Here is a 14,128-nt window from a genome sequence, read left to right as displayed (position 1 = left end):
CCTGTTTGCTTCACCAGGAAGCTACAGCTTTTCACACACTAGGGTACTACAACATCCTGCTGCAAGGGAATTGACCCTCTTCCCTCTCCCTCCAATACTAGATTGCTGGGGAAGCAGGGGAAGGTAGACACGGGCACAATAGGTGTGGGGAAGGTACTTGACCATAGAGACCTGTCAGCTGAGTCTGGGAACAATGTCTAGAGAGTGGACCCATAAGAAACTTGCACAAGTTTGGAAAATTGACTGGTTATTTTTAAAAAGTTCCTGGTTAAACTACAGGGGAAACAAAGACCTCTCTCTCTCTTGCTTGTGACCCACACTCGCCCCATGCACTCATGCATCCCCTCTTCATAAGCATGGGTCCTTAGCAGCCACGTGGCTGATGGCCATGTGGACTCCACATGCAGACTCCGGGTGGCAGTCTGAAAACCTCAGCACAGTGACGATTGCAGCTGGGAACACGAGCTAAACTAGCTGGATGCTGGACGGGACTAAGCTTTGACATGGCAGAGGACCTCTGGACATTGACTCCAGTTCTGGCCCTGATTTTTCCAGAAATGAGACACTGGAGCAGCATCCTTTTGATTTTGCTTCCCAAATAAATCTTATACTAGATCTCATCCTCTTTTGTGGGTCTCTGAAAATGCTTCTTCTCATGACACCGCAGGAAGCCCATTTCCATCAGCAACACCTGGGTCATTCTCTCAGCCTCCCTCAGCAAGGTGGCTTTACAGGTAGAGATTCAGCATCAACAGGCAGTATAGGGCAGTGGGAACTGAACATTTTGAAGTTCAGGGATTAAAGATTTTGTCACCTATGTAACCACTGTTCTTAAGAGAAGAATTCACATGATAGAAGTCATATTTGGGTTATTTCACACACACAAAATTGTCTTTGTAGGTAACTAAGGTTTCCTTTGCCAAACAGACAAACAAACAAAAATGATGGAATGATAGATCCCTTTCCATTACATATATCAAAGCCCCTTAGACCTAACTTCACTCTGTAGTTGTATTTACTGGTTTATTGCAGTGATGGTAACATTTACTTTACTAGTAAAAAGTAAATGCTGGTAACATTTACTTTTTTTGTTTCATTCTAACATGTTCTACTTTCTGTATTTTCACCCATAAACTACCTGAAGTTCTTTTAGAAACAAAGGAGGTATAGCACTCAAGCACATAAATTCCTAATCTTTTGAGATCAAAACCAAAAAGCACTAAATAACAAGACCAATAGAAGGATTTTTTATTCAATTATCTTCCCCAAATGGGAAGGTGAATAATACATTACAAAGGAAAGGTCAATGACAAGAGGGAAGATTATGTTAGGTGGTCCATTACATTTGATGAAAAAACTCTTAGCCAGCAAAGTATCAATCTGTCTTCCTCAATCAGTAAAAGGGACTTTGCAGGCATCCACATAATACAATTTAGCTTTTGGTTATTCCAGTGCATAACCACTCCTTACTGGAATGATGGTCAGTAGCAGCTCTGGTGTGCCTTGTTTACCTTCTTTCCCCCAAGAGAGTTAGAATGATTTGCTAAGAGAGCAAGGGTCATGCATAAATTCAGACAGTGACAACACCATCTCAGCAGACTCAATTCGAAGGATGCAGAATGCTGACGCTGCATTGCAGCATTCAGCAGCTACTCCATTAACTCCATGCAGCGGATCCGTGAGGCTGAACGGGTCTTCACGGCTAATCCAGAAGGAAATATTTAAGATGTCAGACAGGATACCTTACATACACAGAGCAACATTATGATACAAAAATCAACACTGACATCATAACACTAATCTAAGGAAAGATGGTAATAAAACAGGTCAGTATGGCACTAATCAGACACCATAATTGCTATGCCAGGGTACACTTTCTCCACTGGCTAGGATCTGCTTTATTGCTACATAAATTAGCTAGTCCTATGAAGTAGCATAGAAAGCAATCCATTTACTGTGGGTTCCCGTTAGTGATACTGTGTTTATTTCTCCTTGTATCTGCTTTGGAAATGGATATCTACTGTATGCAGGAAATGATTTCAGAAGTGGTGGCCTTGCCCCAATTCCCCAGGCCTCTTTGATAGAAGGTAGCCCGACTCCTAGGTCACACTCTCCATCCACAAAGAACTACAAGATGGTATCTGCTCTTCTTCAATGATCTGTCACCTCCAGGAAACAGAAAACACAGCTCTAACACAAAGGCTGCTGTTGTTGTTTGATTCATCTCTAACCATGTAATCAGTATCTCTATCTAAGCCCGGTTCCTGAAGCATATGACTGATAGTTATGATCTGCAGCTAGTTCTTAGCAACTGTAGCCTACTGGTTCCATTGTTCTGACATGATAAAATAGAGTATCTGTGTTCAGGGCATCTTACTTTTTCACCCAATATTTCTGTTACATTCCTGAGGGCTGTGACCTGGAAAAATTCCACTGAAGTTGGGGAAGGAGAGGCATCCATAGTGCAAAAGTATAGATGCTGAATTATCATGAAATAGAATTAGTAGAGATTTGGAACCAAAATGGGTTTCTCGAGGCAACTAGCAGTTGCCTCAATTTAAGTTCTTCACGAAGACCAGTTCTTCTCTGACAACCTAAATGCAAGTCATCCATCACCAACTGCAGAGGGCAGCATAGCGCAGGCAGCCTGTAAGGTCATAATCAAATTCTACCACAGCCTTCAGCTCAGAATGCTATTAGGCCTCATTAATTAGGAATGACTGGAGTGAATGCTTTCCAAACCAGTAGCAAGTCTGAATTTTAACATATTTTAAACAAAAACACAATGTGATTATTTTAAATCTTATGTGGTAACTCAGGCAAAATTAACAACATTTGTCTGAGGTCTCCATTGACGTTGAGTCAATAAATCAGCAGCACTTGTAATTACCACATCATTGTTTTAATATGAATGGATGCTTTGGAACTGCTTGGAGTCTGAAAATATTGTAAGTTGCTTCCTTAAATCACTTACACTTTGTCCCAGTCTCTTTCTTTTCAGTAGCACCGGGACATGTCTGAACAGTGGCACAAAGACAGACTTCAGCCACCACCTGGACATGAATTTCCCAAATGTCCTAATTAGAAGATGTGGCTAAATTAGGTTCTCCTTGCACTGTGAATTACAGAAATAAAACCAGAACAATACATCTGAAAGACAAGAACTTCCGTTTAAATTTACTGACATGCCTGGTTTATACCTGACCTAAAGAAGTGCTAACTTTGTCCTTCAAAATGTCAAACAAGGCCCCAGGTCTGCCCTGTCACCGAATTGTGAGGATGTAATAAGGAAGCAGGAAGAACAGAACTCTGGAGTGACATGAGCTGACCGGCACTCCTGAGTCACTTGCTCCATAAAGGCTTTCAGCAAGTGATGAGGACAGGGTAGGAAATAGCTTCCATATTAGTGCAATCTGAGCTCTTATTACTTTTATAGGATTAATGAATTAGAAGAAGAAAAAGGAAAATGAACCCTTAAAGTTATCAAGGAGAGGCAAAATACTGGAGTGGTTAAGTGTTTTTGACTGAAGTCCTGCCTTTGTAATTTGCTAACTGTTACCCTGGACTAGTTACTTCTTACCTCTAAGTCTTGGTTTCTTCTTTTGTAACAGAGGGGTAAGTAACACTTTCCTGGATATAGGGATAAATACAACAAAAATGATTAGCCTGGCATGTGCCACCCAGTAACTCCTTCCAAGATGGTATTAATTTTATTGCTGTTGCTACTGTTAGTAGCAGTATTATTCCCTATATCCCTATGTGGTCTAGTCCAATTTCTCCTCTAACAAGTGAGCTTTCTGCAAAAATAATCCTTTAAATGCTATGTTCAAAATTAGTGCTGCTGCTGCTGACAATAATGATATATCACTGGTCAAGATGGAGGCACAGGTATATCAGCTCACCTCCTTGTACAACCACAGCAAGAGTTACAACTAAATTACAAAAACAATTATCACCCAAAATCACCAGAAAACTGAGCTGTAGGGAAACCTGACAACCAAAGAATTAAAGTCGTCACATCAATTCAGAAGGGTAGGGGAGATGGAGACGAGGAGACACAGAATGAGCAGTCCCACACCCACATGGGGTAGATAAAAATCGAGAGGGAAACCTCAGGAGTGAGGGATCTCTGCCCACACCAGACTACCTAGCCCAGGTTCCAGTGTCAGGAAGTAAGTCCCCCTAACATCTGGCTGTAAAAATCAGTGGGGTTTGGGGCAGTGGAAGAAACTGAGGGATTCTCAGGCATCTCCACTTAAATGGCCTGTAGTGTCTTAAGACTTAGGCAGACTCACTCCCTCTGGGCTCCAGCACTGGGACAGTGGCTGGAAGGGCACCAGTGGCATATGGGAAGAAACTGAACTGTCTGTCATGAGGGCAAGTGCCAGGGGACAGCTTCCTCCCAGATAAAACTCCAGAGGCCAGGCAGCACACACTGTCCTTTTTCTGAGCTCTCCCCTACACAGAGGTACAGAGCAGTGACACCATGTCTGAGGCTCCATCAACCTGGTTCACATGGGTTGCTCTGCCTGGTGATTACCTAAGGCTCCATCCACCCCATCCAATTTATGGGTGTGCTCTTCTGCAACAGGCCATGCTACTAAGACAGGGAGTCAAAGCAGCTCTACTTAATATATAGAAACAAACACAGGGAGACTGCCAAAATGAGGAGACAGAAAAATGGCCCATTGATAGAACAGAAAAAACTCCAGAAAAAACAACTAAAAATGGAGATAACCAATCTATCAGATGCAGAGTTCAAAACACTGGTTATAAGGATATTCAAGGAACTCAGTGGGTACTTCCACAGCATAAAAAAAAGACCTGGGCAGAAATGAAGTTTACACTAAGTAAAATAAAGAAAAATTCACAGGAATCAACAGCAGAGTGGATAAAGCCAAGAATCAAATCAATGATTTGAAACATATGGAAGAAAAAACATTCAATTAAAACAACAAAAAGAAAAAAGAATCCAAAAAATCAAAGACAGTGTAAGGAGCCGCTGGGACAACTTCAAATGTATGAACATTTGCATCACAGGGGTGCCAGATGGAGAAGAGATAAAGAAATTGAAGACTTATTTGAAAAAATAATGAAAGAAAACACCTGTAATTTGGTGAAGAAAATAGACATACACGTCCAGGAAGAATAGAGAGTCCCAAACAAGTTAGACCCAAAGAGGGACACACCAAGACACATCATAATTAAAATGCCAAAGGTTAAAGATTAAGAGAGAATCTTAAAAGCAGCAAGAGAAAAGCAGATGAATTACCTACGAAAAAGTTCCCATAAGACTATTAGCTGATTTCTCAAAAGAAACTTTGCAGGCTAAAAGGGACTGGCAAGAAGTATTCAAAGTAATGAAAGGAAAGGATCTACAACCTAGATTACCCAGAAAAGCTATCATTTGCAATTGAAGGGCAGATAAAGTGTTTTCCAGATAAGGTAAAGTTAAAAAAGTTCATCATTATCAAGCCCTTATTATATGAAATATTAAAGGAAATTATATAAGAAAAAGATCAAAACTATGAACATTAAAATGGCAACAAATTCAAAACTATCAACAGGTGAATCTAAAAAAGTAAACTGAGCAAACAAGCAGAACAGAAACAATCATAAATATGGAGATCATTTGGATGGTTACCAGCTGGGAGGTGGAAGGGGGCGCACAGGGGAAAAGACGCAGGGGTTATGAAGTACAAATTAGCAGGAACAGAATAGGCAGGGGGAGGTTAAGAACAGTATAGGAAATGGAGAAGCCAAAGAACTTACATATGACCCATGGACATGAACTAAGGTGGGGGATTGCTGAAGGGAGTTGAGGTACTGAGTAGAGGAGGACAAAGGGGGAAAATTGGGACAACTGCAAGGGCAATAATCAATAAAATATATTAAAAAATAATGATATGTCAGACACTGCCAAGTGCTTTATATACACTCTTTTTAATTCACACAGTGACCCATTGGGGGAGCAATAATATTATTATATTGTTATTTAATATCATAATTCATATTATTTTATCTTACAAATGAGGAAACTGGTGAACACAGAAAAAAAAGTTGAAGCCAAAATTTGAGCCCAGGGAGACTAAATCCCAAGTCCATACTTCAGCCACTGCTCCAATCTGCTTCCTTCTTCATTTCTACATCTGAAGATGATGTTTCTCATGACCAAGCCTAGCACAAAACCGATTTTCCCATTCAGAACAGTATTACTCTGGCCAAATGTCCACATTGCTGTCTAGTAATACATAAGACCTTAATTCCTTTCTCCATGAATATGAGCTTCCTCAGGTTACAAAATCTTGTTACTCATTATGCAAGTTTGTCGGGGATAGAAGATAAAAGCAAAAGATGGTTTTTATTATTTGGGTATTGAAGTTCAGGCCCCATCCAGATATTCTAGCACATTTCCACCTCTAAGGTCAAGATCGTGATATCTAGAGCCCTGGCGGCTGCCCCTGGACCAAATTCTAATAGTCTCAGAAATTTCAACTTGGGGAAATGTTTGTGGTTTCCAGTTATTATTGCTTGAGTTACATCTTCTATATATTCACATATATATATATGTGTGTGTATATATATATATACACATATTGTTATTATGTATATATATAATATATGTGTACACACACACACACACACACACACATATACATATATATATATATATATATATATATATATATATATATATATACATACATATATATATATCCTCCACCCCCATCTTGCTTTACTTTTCCTACTAGGAAATAGGCACATCTGATTAAAAGCAAGGCAATGTATCTCAAGCTCCTTCCCATGTTGGGAAAGGAAGGTTAAGAATTATTTCAAATGCTTTAAAGGCACGTCACATCGCAGTGCTCTTACCCTTGCAGTGAAGTCCACAGCAGCCGCTCGGTTCAACAGCAATGTGGCTACATTGATATTTCCATAGTGAGCAGCTATGTGGAGCGGAGTGAAGCCACTCTGTAAAGAAAACACAGCAGACGTTAAATTGATTCCTGATGGCCCCTGCTTTGACATGTTAATATCAGCACCCTGCCCAAATAAAAAATGAGGAAGCAAAATATGCTGAGGACCACATTCCATTCTGTACTAGGTTTCTTTCAGTTAGTGCCAATTGCTCATAGGGTTGCAAATAAATGCCAAAGTCACAGGCAGAGGAATAGCCAGGAAGGAACCAAGGGTGGAGATTGAGCGATTTTAGTAACCTGGTAAGCAGTACATAGAGAAGCCAACATTTCTAAACGTTAAAATAGGGATGACAAAAACAATCTTTAGAGCTCATATAAAGTTCAATTAGTACCAACTATTTAATTATTGATGATAGAACTGTCCACTGATACTCTGTGCCAAAATCCAATTAGCTTTATATATGCAATATAAGGTCAAATTATAATGATAAGAGCAATTTGGGGGAAGAGGTACACAACAAGCAAATGATTGCACTCTATAAAGAATCCATAAGTTGGTCTCTGTATTAGCAAATGCCTATTCCATAACATTTTTTTCTGGATTATTTATACCAAGTCATTTTACTTCCTTACAAATGCTGAAACATGCAGTGATTCACTTAGTCCCCAAAGATTGAAACCTTAAAGGAAGTAGATGCATTTCTAAATTGTTAGCAAGCTTTGTAGCCATGCTAGCTATCTTACTGACTCCTGTGGAAGGGTAGATCATATCCGTACCATTCTGAGGGCAATTTGATTTTGCTGACACCACTGAGGGTAAGTGTCATGCAGAACTCTACAGAATTAGTCCTAGAAGAGTAGAATGACAGGGTTGTCTGCAGCTTTAGGTAGAGCTGACAAGCATCTAATGTGTTGGAACTCTCCGTTCCACACACCTCTATGGCAATACCCTTAAGTTTCAAGGATTCCTCATTCTTCCTTACAAAGACTGGGTTCAGCTGCAGAAAGCCCTGGTAATCAAACTACTATCTTCTCTGGCACATGCTACTTTGGGGTGGGGTTAGAAAGCGGGTATCTAGCCTACAGAAGGCAATGCAAAGGAGGAGGAAAAGAAATGAGGCCGCAGCACTAAGGAATGGGAAAATGATGATGCAGATATAGGTTATATGTACACATGTATATATATATATATATGTACCTCTGTTGTTCTATTCACCACCATCTAGGTTAACACATTTGGAAGCAAAGAGGAGGAAAAAATGAACGGTTAGTTCACTATCGGTGATATGGGTTGCTCAAAGCTCATGGCAGCTAAGTGAAGAAGATGGAAGCTATGATGGAGGGACAATAGGCACAGAAAGAAAGCTAGACTGAATGAAGGGCTACGCAATAACCTACTCCAAATGCCACATTTCCTTCACAGAGTCTCTCCAGTAACACATGTCAGGACACTGGGAATTTTTGGCTGGGACTCTGTCTGCTGCTGTGCTCACCACAGCTGGCCAATACTCAGTGCATTGCCTGTCATCTAGGTATCAACTAAAAGGTGATTTGCACACACTGTTGTTAGCATTATGTAATTTTTCACCCTGATGTTTGAGCTGAAGTGTTAAATACATTACAAATATATTGGAAGGAAGGAGACTATCTGGCTCATATCAATCAATACAGAGGTGGCCTTCCTGTTAGCATGCATAGGGCAGCATCCACAGTTACTTCCTGGCTTTATAGGCTGGGGGGGGGGGGGCATGCTTCGATTGGCTGGCTTGGACTCACACTGTTGTCTTTTCCAGTGAAGTTGAATGTTGGCATAAGCTTGCCAAAAGGGAGACCGAGCATCCTCAAGTTAGGGTGCCTAACCCGGGATGGCTGCAGGACAGGCCGCTTCCCTGGTGCCTCACCTTGGATTCCACGTCTGCGTTGTTGTCATTCTGCAGCAGGAGGGCAGCAGCTTTCGTGTCATCCTTTCGGGCGGCGATATGAAGAGCTGGAAGACGCACTTTTCCTTTAGTGTCATTTTCTAGCAGGAGGGAAACCACTTGATCGTGACCTTGCTGCAAAGCTACTGCCAATGGTGTGAAGCCATCCTGCAAATAAATGGATGGGTCAAGATTGGTTCCAATGCATTTTTGCCCTTTGATTAATGAACAAAGAAGGTGACCGAGTGCCAATTTTTGTTTAGGGTTATTAAACCTAACATGTGCAAATAAACATATAAGGCTAGCAAAAGTAGGTTTATGGTTCTGAGTATGTGAAACACAGTTTATTCTTGTATTGTAATTTATTAACTATTATTTATTTGTATTACAACTGTAAAGCTACTTTTGCCCACCCCTGTTTAAATGTGAAGACATTTTCAAATATACATATATCAAAGGAGAAAATAATACAATATTTGCAATAAGTTTATGGGGTTTTCTTTGTGTTACAAAGTGATGGACATTAATTGGGTAAATTTTGAAAATACACACAAGCACTACATAAAAAATAAAAAAAAGCCACATGCCACAATAAAATCTCAATGGAAACAATAACATTTCAGGTGAAGTCCTGGCATGTTTTTCAAAGGAGTCCAAATGGTATCACTGGTTTACATGTAAGAACATAAAGTTCAGAATGTAATTTAATGTTACCAGAAAAGTAATCCATATTACCATGTAAATATATGATATTGTTTTCATAAAGAAAACTATGTGTGTATTGGGTACATGTACAACATGTGCATAACACTTAAGTAAGCTATAAAAATTTCCACTGATATTTTAAAATTGGGGAACCTGACTGGTTCATCACCACATTGTTGCCTAGCAAGACACCTGGTGTTCACTCAGTATGTGTGAATCAATGAGCTGCCATAATTGCTGTTTTAAGTAAGGTCTACATAAAAAACTCTTGGCTTCTCTGACCAGAGAGGGAAAAAGACACAAGAGACCATGCAGAATATGACTAGAATAAATACAGACACACATATTTGCACATTTTGTGTTGCCCTGGGGCTGGACAAAGAGGAGACAGCTACAGATTTCACTGTGGTTAATTAATCCGTGGATGGTGTAGTGTTGTTAACTGTAGAATAAATAGCACAGAGGGAACTCCTAAGACTGGCTCAAAAATTTTACTTCTGAGATGCTTTCACTACCATACACTGAAAAGACTGCTTAAAAGTTGTTTTTACTACAGAACTGGCAAGCTACTTATTACTTTATTGGGGTCAAGATATTTTATTTCTGTAGTCCTTGTGGTATGGATTTCGGACTACTCTAATAGAAAAGCATTGTAAGAGAGAAAACCTAGTTACTTGCATACTGGTGCCTTGTTGGTCTTTCTAAAAGACCACTTTCCTCATTCTTTCCTTGCTGGCAAACAGATAAGGCCTCCTACCACTTATTTGACTGAATGCAAATCAGCACATTTATATCCAAGGATGTGGAAAATATTGGTTCCAAAGCACCTAAGAGACAATATTGCCCAGGCTCTTCTCATGTAAACCCTTTTGTCCAATCCCCTTACTCACTGTGGACAGGCGGATGATTCCTACCCTGGCATCCACACTCATGCTGATTCCCCCACCCAGGCATGTCCTCCTCCTCATTCTGCAAGTAACAGTTCTCTCTATTCTCCATGCTTCAAGATCTGGCTGAAGCCCCACCTACTCCTTTGACTTTTCCAACAAGACCCGAAAGAGAAAAAGGATGAGCACTGATGTAACCAGAAGGATGCTCCAGGCAGCCATAAATCAGATAACAGGAAAAGGCTGCAGCTAAGACATCACCCAAATGGTATCACTGGTTTACTTGTAAGCACATAAAATTCAGAATGTAATTTAATTTTATGAGAAAAGTAATCTACATTACCATGTAAACATATGTTGTTTTCATAAAGATAACTATGTGTATATTGCATACACACACAAAAAATCTGGATGAATAAACAAAATGCTGTCTTAAGGGAAAATTCACAGTGACTTTTTCTTCTTTTTGCTTTTTCTTGCAATTTCTCATTTATGTACTATATTATTTCTGCAAAAAAAATACATTTTTTAAATGGATAGAAGCTAAAAGGAAATGTTAAGAGTTAACATTCCATCTTGCTTTTGAAACCTGAATGAAAACTAAGGGGTAAAAATGATAATCTGTTTCTGTTCTAAATCAAAACTAAAGGGCTGCATTTCCACTGATAGAAATTTTTAAATCCGCAGGGCACATACATAAAGAAAACCACTTTGCACCAAAAATAAAGGGCAACTGAGATTATTGGCATCACCAGCAAGAATGTGCTACCTGTAAAATCCAATTAAAGACAAAGATACCAGCTCCACAGTGTTAACTGCTAATATTAGCAGCTGTATATTTTGTTTCCAAACCAAGTTTAAATAGTTTGGTTTGCTCTGTGCAGTTATTTTGAAGAGAAAAATATATGCCAACAGGAAATGTGACAGACGCTCCATGAGAACCTTCACTGCCGTGTGGAGTACCTGGCACTGTGCTTAGTAAGTGCTAGCGGAGTACATGAACAAACACGAGGTGGGAAAAAGCAGGTTTACAGTTGTGACTATGTGAAAGTTCATCCTCACACTCTTCTTTATTATTGTATTATTTGTATTATAGCAGTAAACCTATTTTTGCCCACCTCTGTACATTAACCTCATGCTCCAAAATCTTCATTAACAAAAAAGGAAGATATATATGGAACATGTACGATATGCAGTACACCATAATATAGAAATGGTTTAAAAACCACAATCATGCCAAAGATCTGATCCATAAGTGCAAGATGCATGTGAAAAAAATATGTATTGAACAAACGTAGCAATATCACATCATTTAATGAATTAAAAATTCTGTTAAAATTTGCCATCTGAGTGATTCTTTAGTTGCCTTTTACTGTCTGTTCTGTAAGTACAAACTCCTGTAAAAATGAAACCAATATCATTGCTAATAAGAGAGCAATATTATACTTAGACATTACATGAATAAAACATCTTATTTCTTGTTGTTTTGGTAATTGTTTAATACCAGAATCCAAAAGAGGAGATAAAAATTCACTCAAAGGTTCAAACACCTTAGATAATCAGAGGGCTGTTACTGATGGAGTAAGGTACCAGGAAACTTCATGAAGATGAGTGTGACTTATTTTTAAAAATTTATTTATTGTATTTTTAAAAGCTACTGAAAAGATAACATGTAATTAAGTTAATAAAGGAGTAAAAATAGTTTTTAATATATCCTTTGCCAAAAGACTGAATTAGTTGTTTGAGGATTGCACACACTATTTTTCTTTGTCAGTTGTAGTGCCTCTTTTTAGACCTTGAAAGCTTAAAACAATACCAGAGAATTAAGTGAGTTTTTGATGATTAGTTTCCAGGTAATTCAGATTGACTAGCAGGAAGTTGGGCTTATATTTGCTTCTAAAGGACAGATATTTAGTCATCCATACATCACTGTCAAAAAAAAGAATACTACCTGTCCTTCACAGACAAAAAAAAAAGTACTATGAAATCATTTTCATTAGGCTTTTTATTTATTTAGGGTTTCCATCCAAAAATGGGAGTGGATTTTCTCTTGTTCCACAATGTCCACTCCTGCCCCAACTTCCCCTGCACATCGTACCTGAGACACTGCGTTCAGGCAGCTGCCCGCCGGCTGGGCAGGGAGGCTCCGCCCTGCCTCTTTCACATGTTTGTTCTCTTGTCATAAACCCGGTGGTTATTTCTTAACTAGCTTTAAGGATGTTATTATTTTTGAAAAATCCATTCTCATGATAAAAATCCCCAACAGCACTGAAAGGTGTAAAGTTAAAAGTAACTGTATTACCCAACATAGTATAAATGATTTAAGTAACTTTTTATTTTAAAACTATTCTTCTATTTAAGACTGCAAAGATATTTCTTTCAATACCACTTTTATTTAGTACTTAAAAATATATACTAATTTTGTTTGAAATTATGAATTAAATCTAATTAGTTGACTTTAGATATATATAGACTTAATTATTATTATGCTAACTTAAATTTGGAAAAATACAGATTTAAAACTTATGTTTTATTATAAAAATATTTCAAACCAGTGGTTGCTTTTGAAGCAAAATTATAAAAAGAACAGAAAAGTGTTCTCAAGCAAGTATGTAAATATTAAATAAATAGCTTAATTATAGGGTAGGGCTAGGCATTTAAGAGCAGAAGGGGTGCCTCTGCAATGGAAAATTCTTTAAAATTAAAAATAGATGTTCTAATATATTTCATAAAAATGTATGAACCCACACATTAATATACAACTGCAATTAAAATATCAGCAAGAGAAATGATAAATGCTTGAACTCCAGGTTTACAAAATATCCCACAAACACGTGAACCTCCCCACAGAAAGAGCCGAAGGGCCTTACCTCCGTGGCCAGGCTCTGGCTTGCTCCGTTGTCGAGAAGGAACTTGACGACTTCCAGGTGGTTTTCCTGGGCTGCCATATACAACGGCGTGAAACCATTCTGCAAAATAAAAATAGAATGTCTGCGGCTTTCTAGAGCCAATGTATTTTTCTACTGTGCTGATGATATTATATGTTTCAGGAAGTGTTCACATATAATTTTAATATTGATGATACTTTAATGTAGATATTTATTAATGTAGATACATAATAGTATAGAATTTATAATATAAGTATAATTCACTACTGTACTTCATAATTCATAGTTTAAAAGTAGTTCATAGTTAATAGTCTAATTCATATGAATATATCCACCTCAGTTAAATGAGGACATCCATTTAACCACTTAATTGAGTGTCTACCATGAGTAAAGAATCTTACTAGATGTCAAAAGAATATGGAAAAAAATATATTTGATCATTGTAGCTCCCAAGCATCATCTATTTAAAATAAAAGATGCAATACTTTTACATAAAACTAAGCATCTGAAATAGTTCCTACTTTGAAAAGAATTTATATTAATTTTGAATGGCTTCACTCTTGCCATGGATGGAATAACTTAGAGCAAAGGAAAGGAACCAATTTGCAAAAGGGGATACTTCAATTTCAAGGTAGAATTTGATAAGCAGTCTATTTTAACTTTTGTTCCTTTCATTTTTTTACAAAAACATAGTATTTTCATGTTCAGAATGTATACACATATATGTATATGTATACACATATACATATATATTCATACATATACATGCACACACACACACTGTGTGTGTTTGTCTGAAATGTGCCCAA

At 38.2% G+C, this 14,128-nt stretch overlaps 1 protein-coding gene across 11 annotated transcripts in view; it reads right to left on the bottom strand.

The window, feature by feature from the left end:
* ANK3 (ankyrin 3) overlaps positions 1-14,128 on the bottom strand; it is a 332,140-nt gene that overhangs the window by 206,392 nt on the left and 111,620 nt on the right. For all 11 annotated transcript variants that reach the window (XM_045842401.1, XM_045842392.1, XM_045842393.1 and 8 more), the window contains exons 5-7: positions 13,302-13,400; positions 8,822-9,007; positions 6,874-6,972 (exon numbers count right to left, since the gene is read on the bottom strand). In XM_045842401.1, coding sequence (XP_045698357.1) covers positions 6,874-6,972; positions 8,822-9,007; positions 13,302-13,400 — 384 coding nt within the window. The remainder of the gene's footprint in view (positions 1-6,873; positions 6,973-8,821; positions 9,008-13,301; positions 13,401-14,128) is intronic.

Source organism: Phyllostomus hastatus, unplaced genomic scaffold (genome assembly GCF_019186645.2).
Source record: "Phyllostomus hastatus isolate PE091 unplaced genomic scaffold, TTU_PhHast_1.1 phas_contig_38, whole genome shotgun sequence".
Lineage (NCBI taxonomy): Eukaryota > Metazoa > Chordata > Mammalia > Chiroptera > Phyllostomidae > Phyllostomus > Phyllostomus hastatus.
The sequence above is the reverse complement of the archived record's forward strand: the minus strand, read 5'-3'. Positions and strand labels throughout refer to the sequence as shown.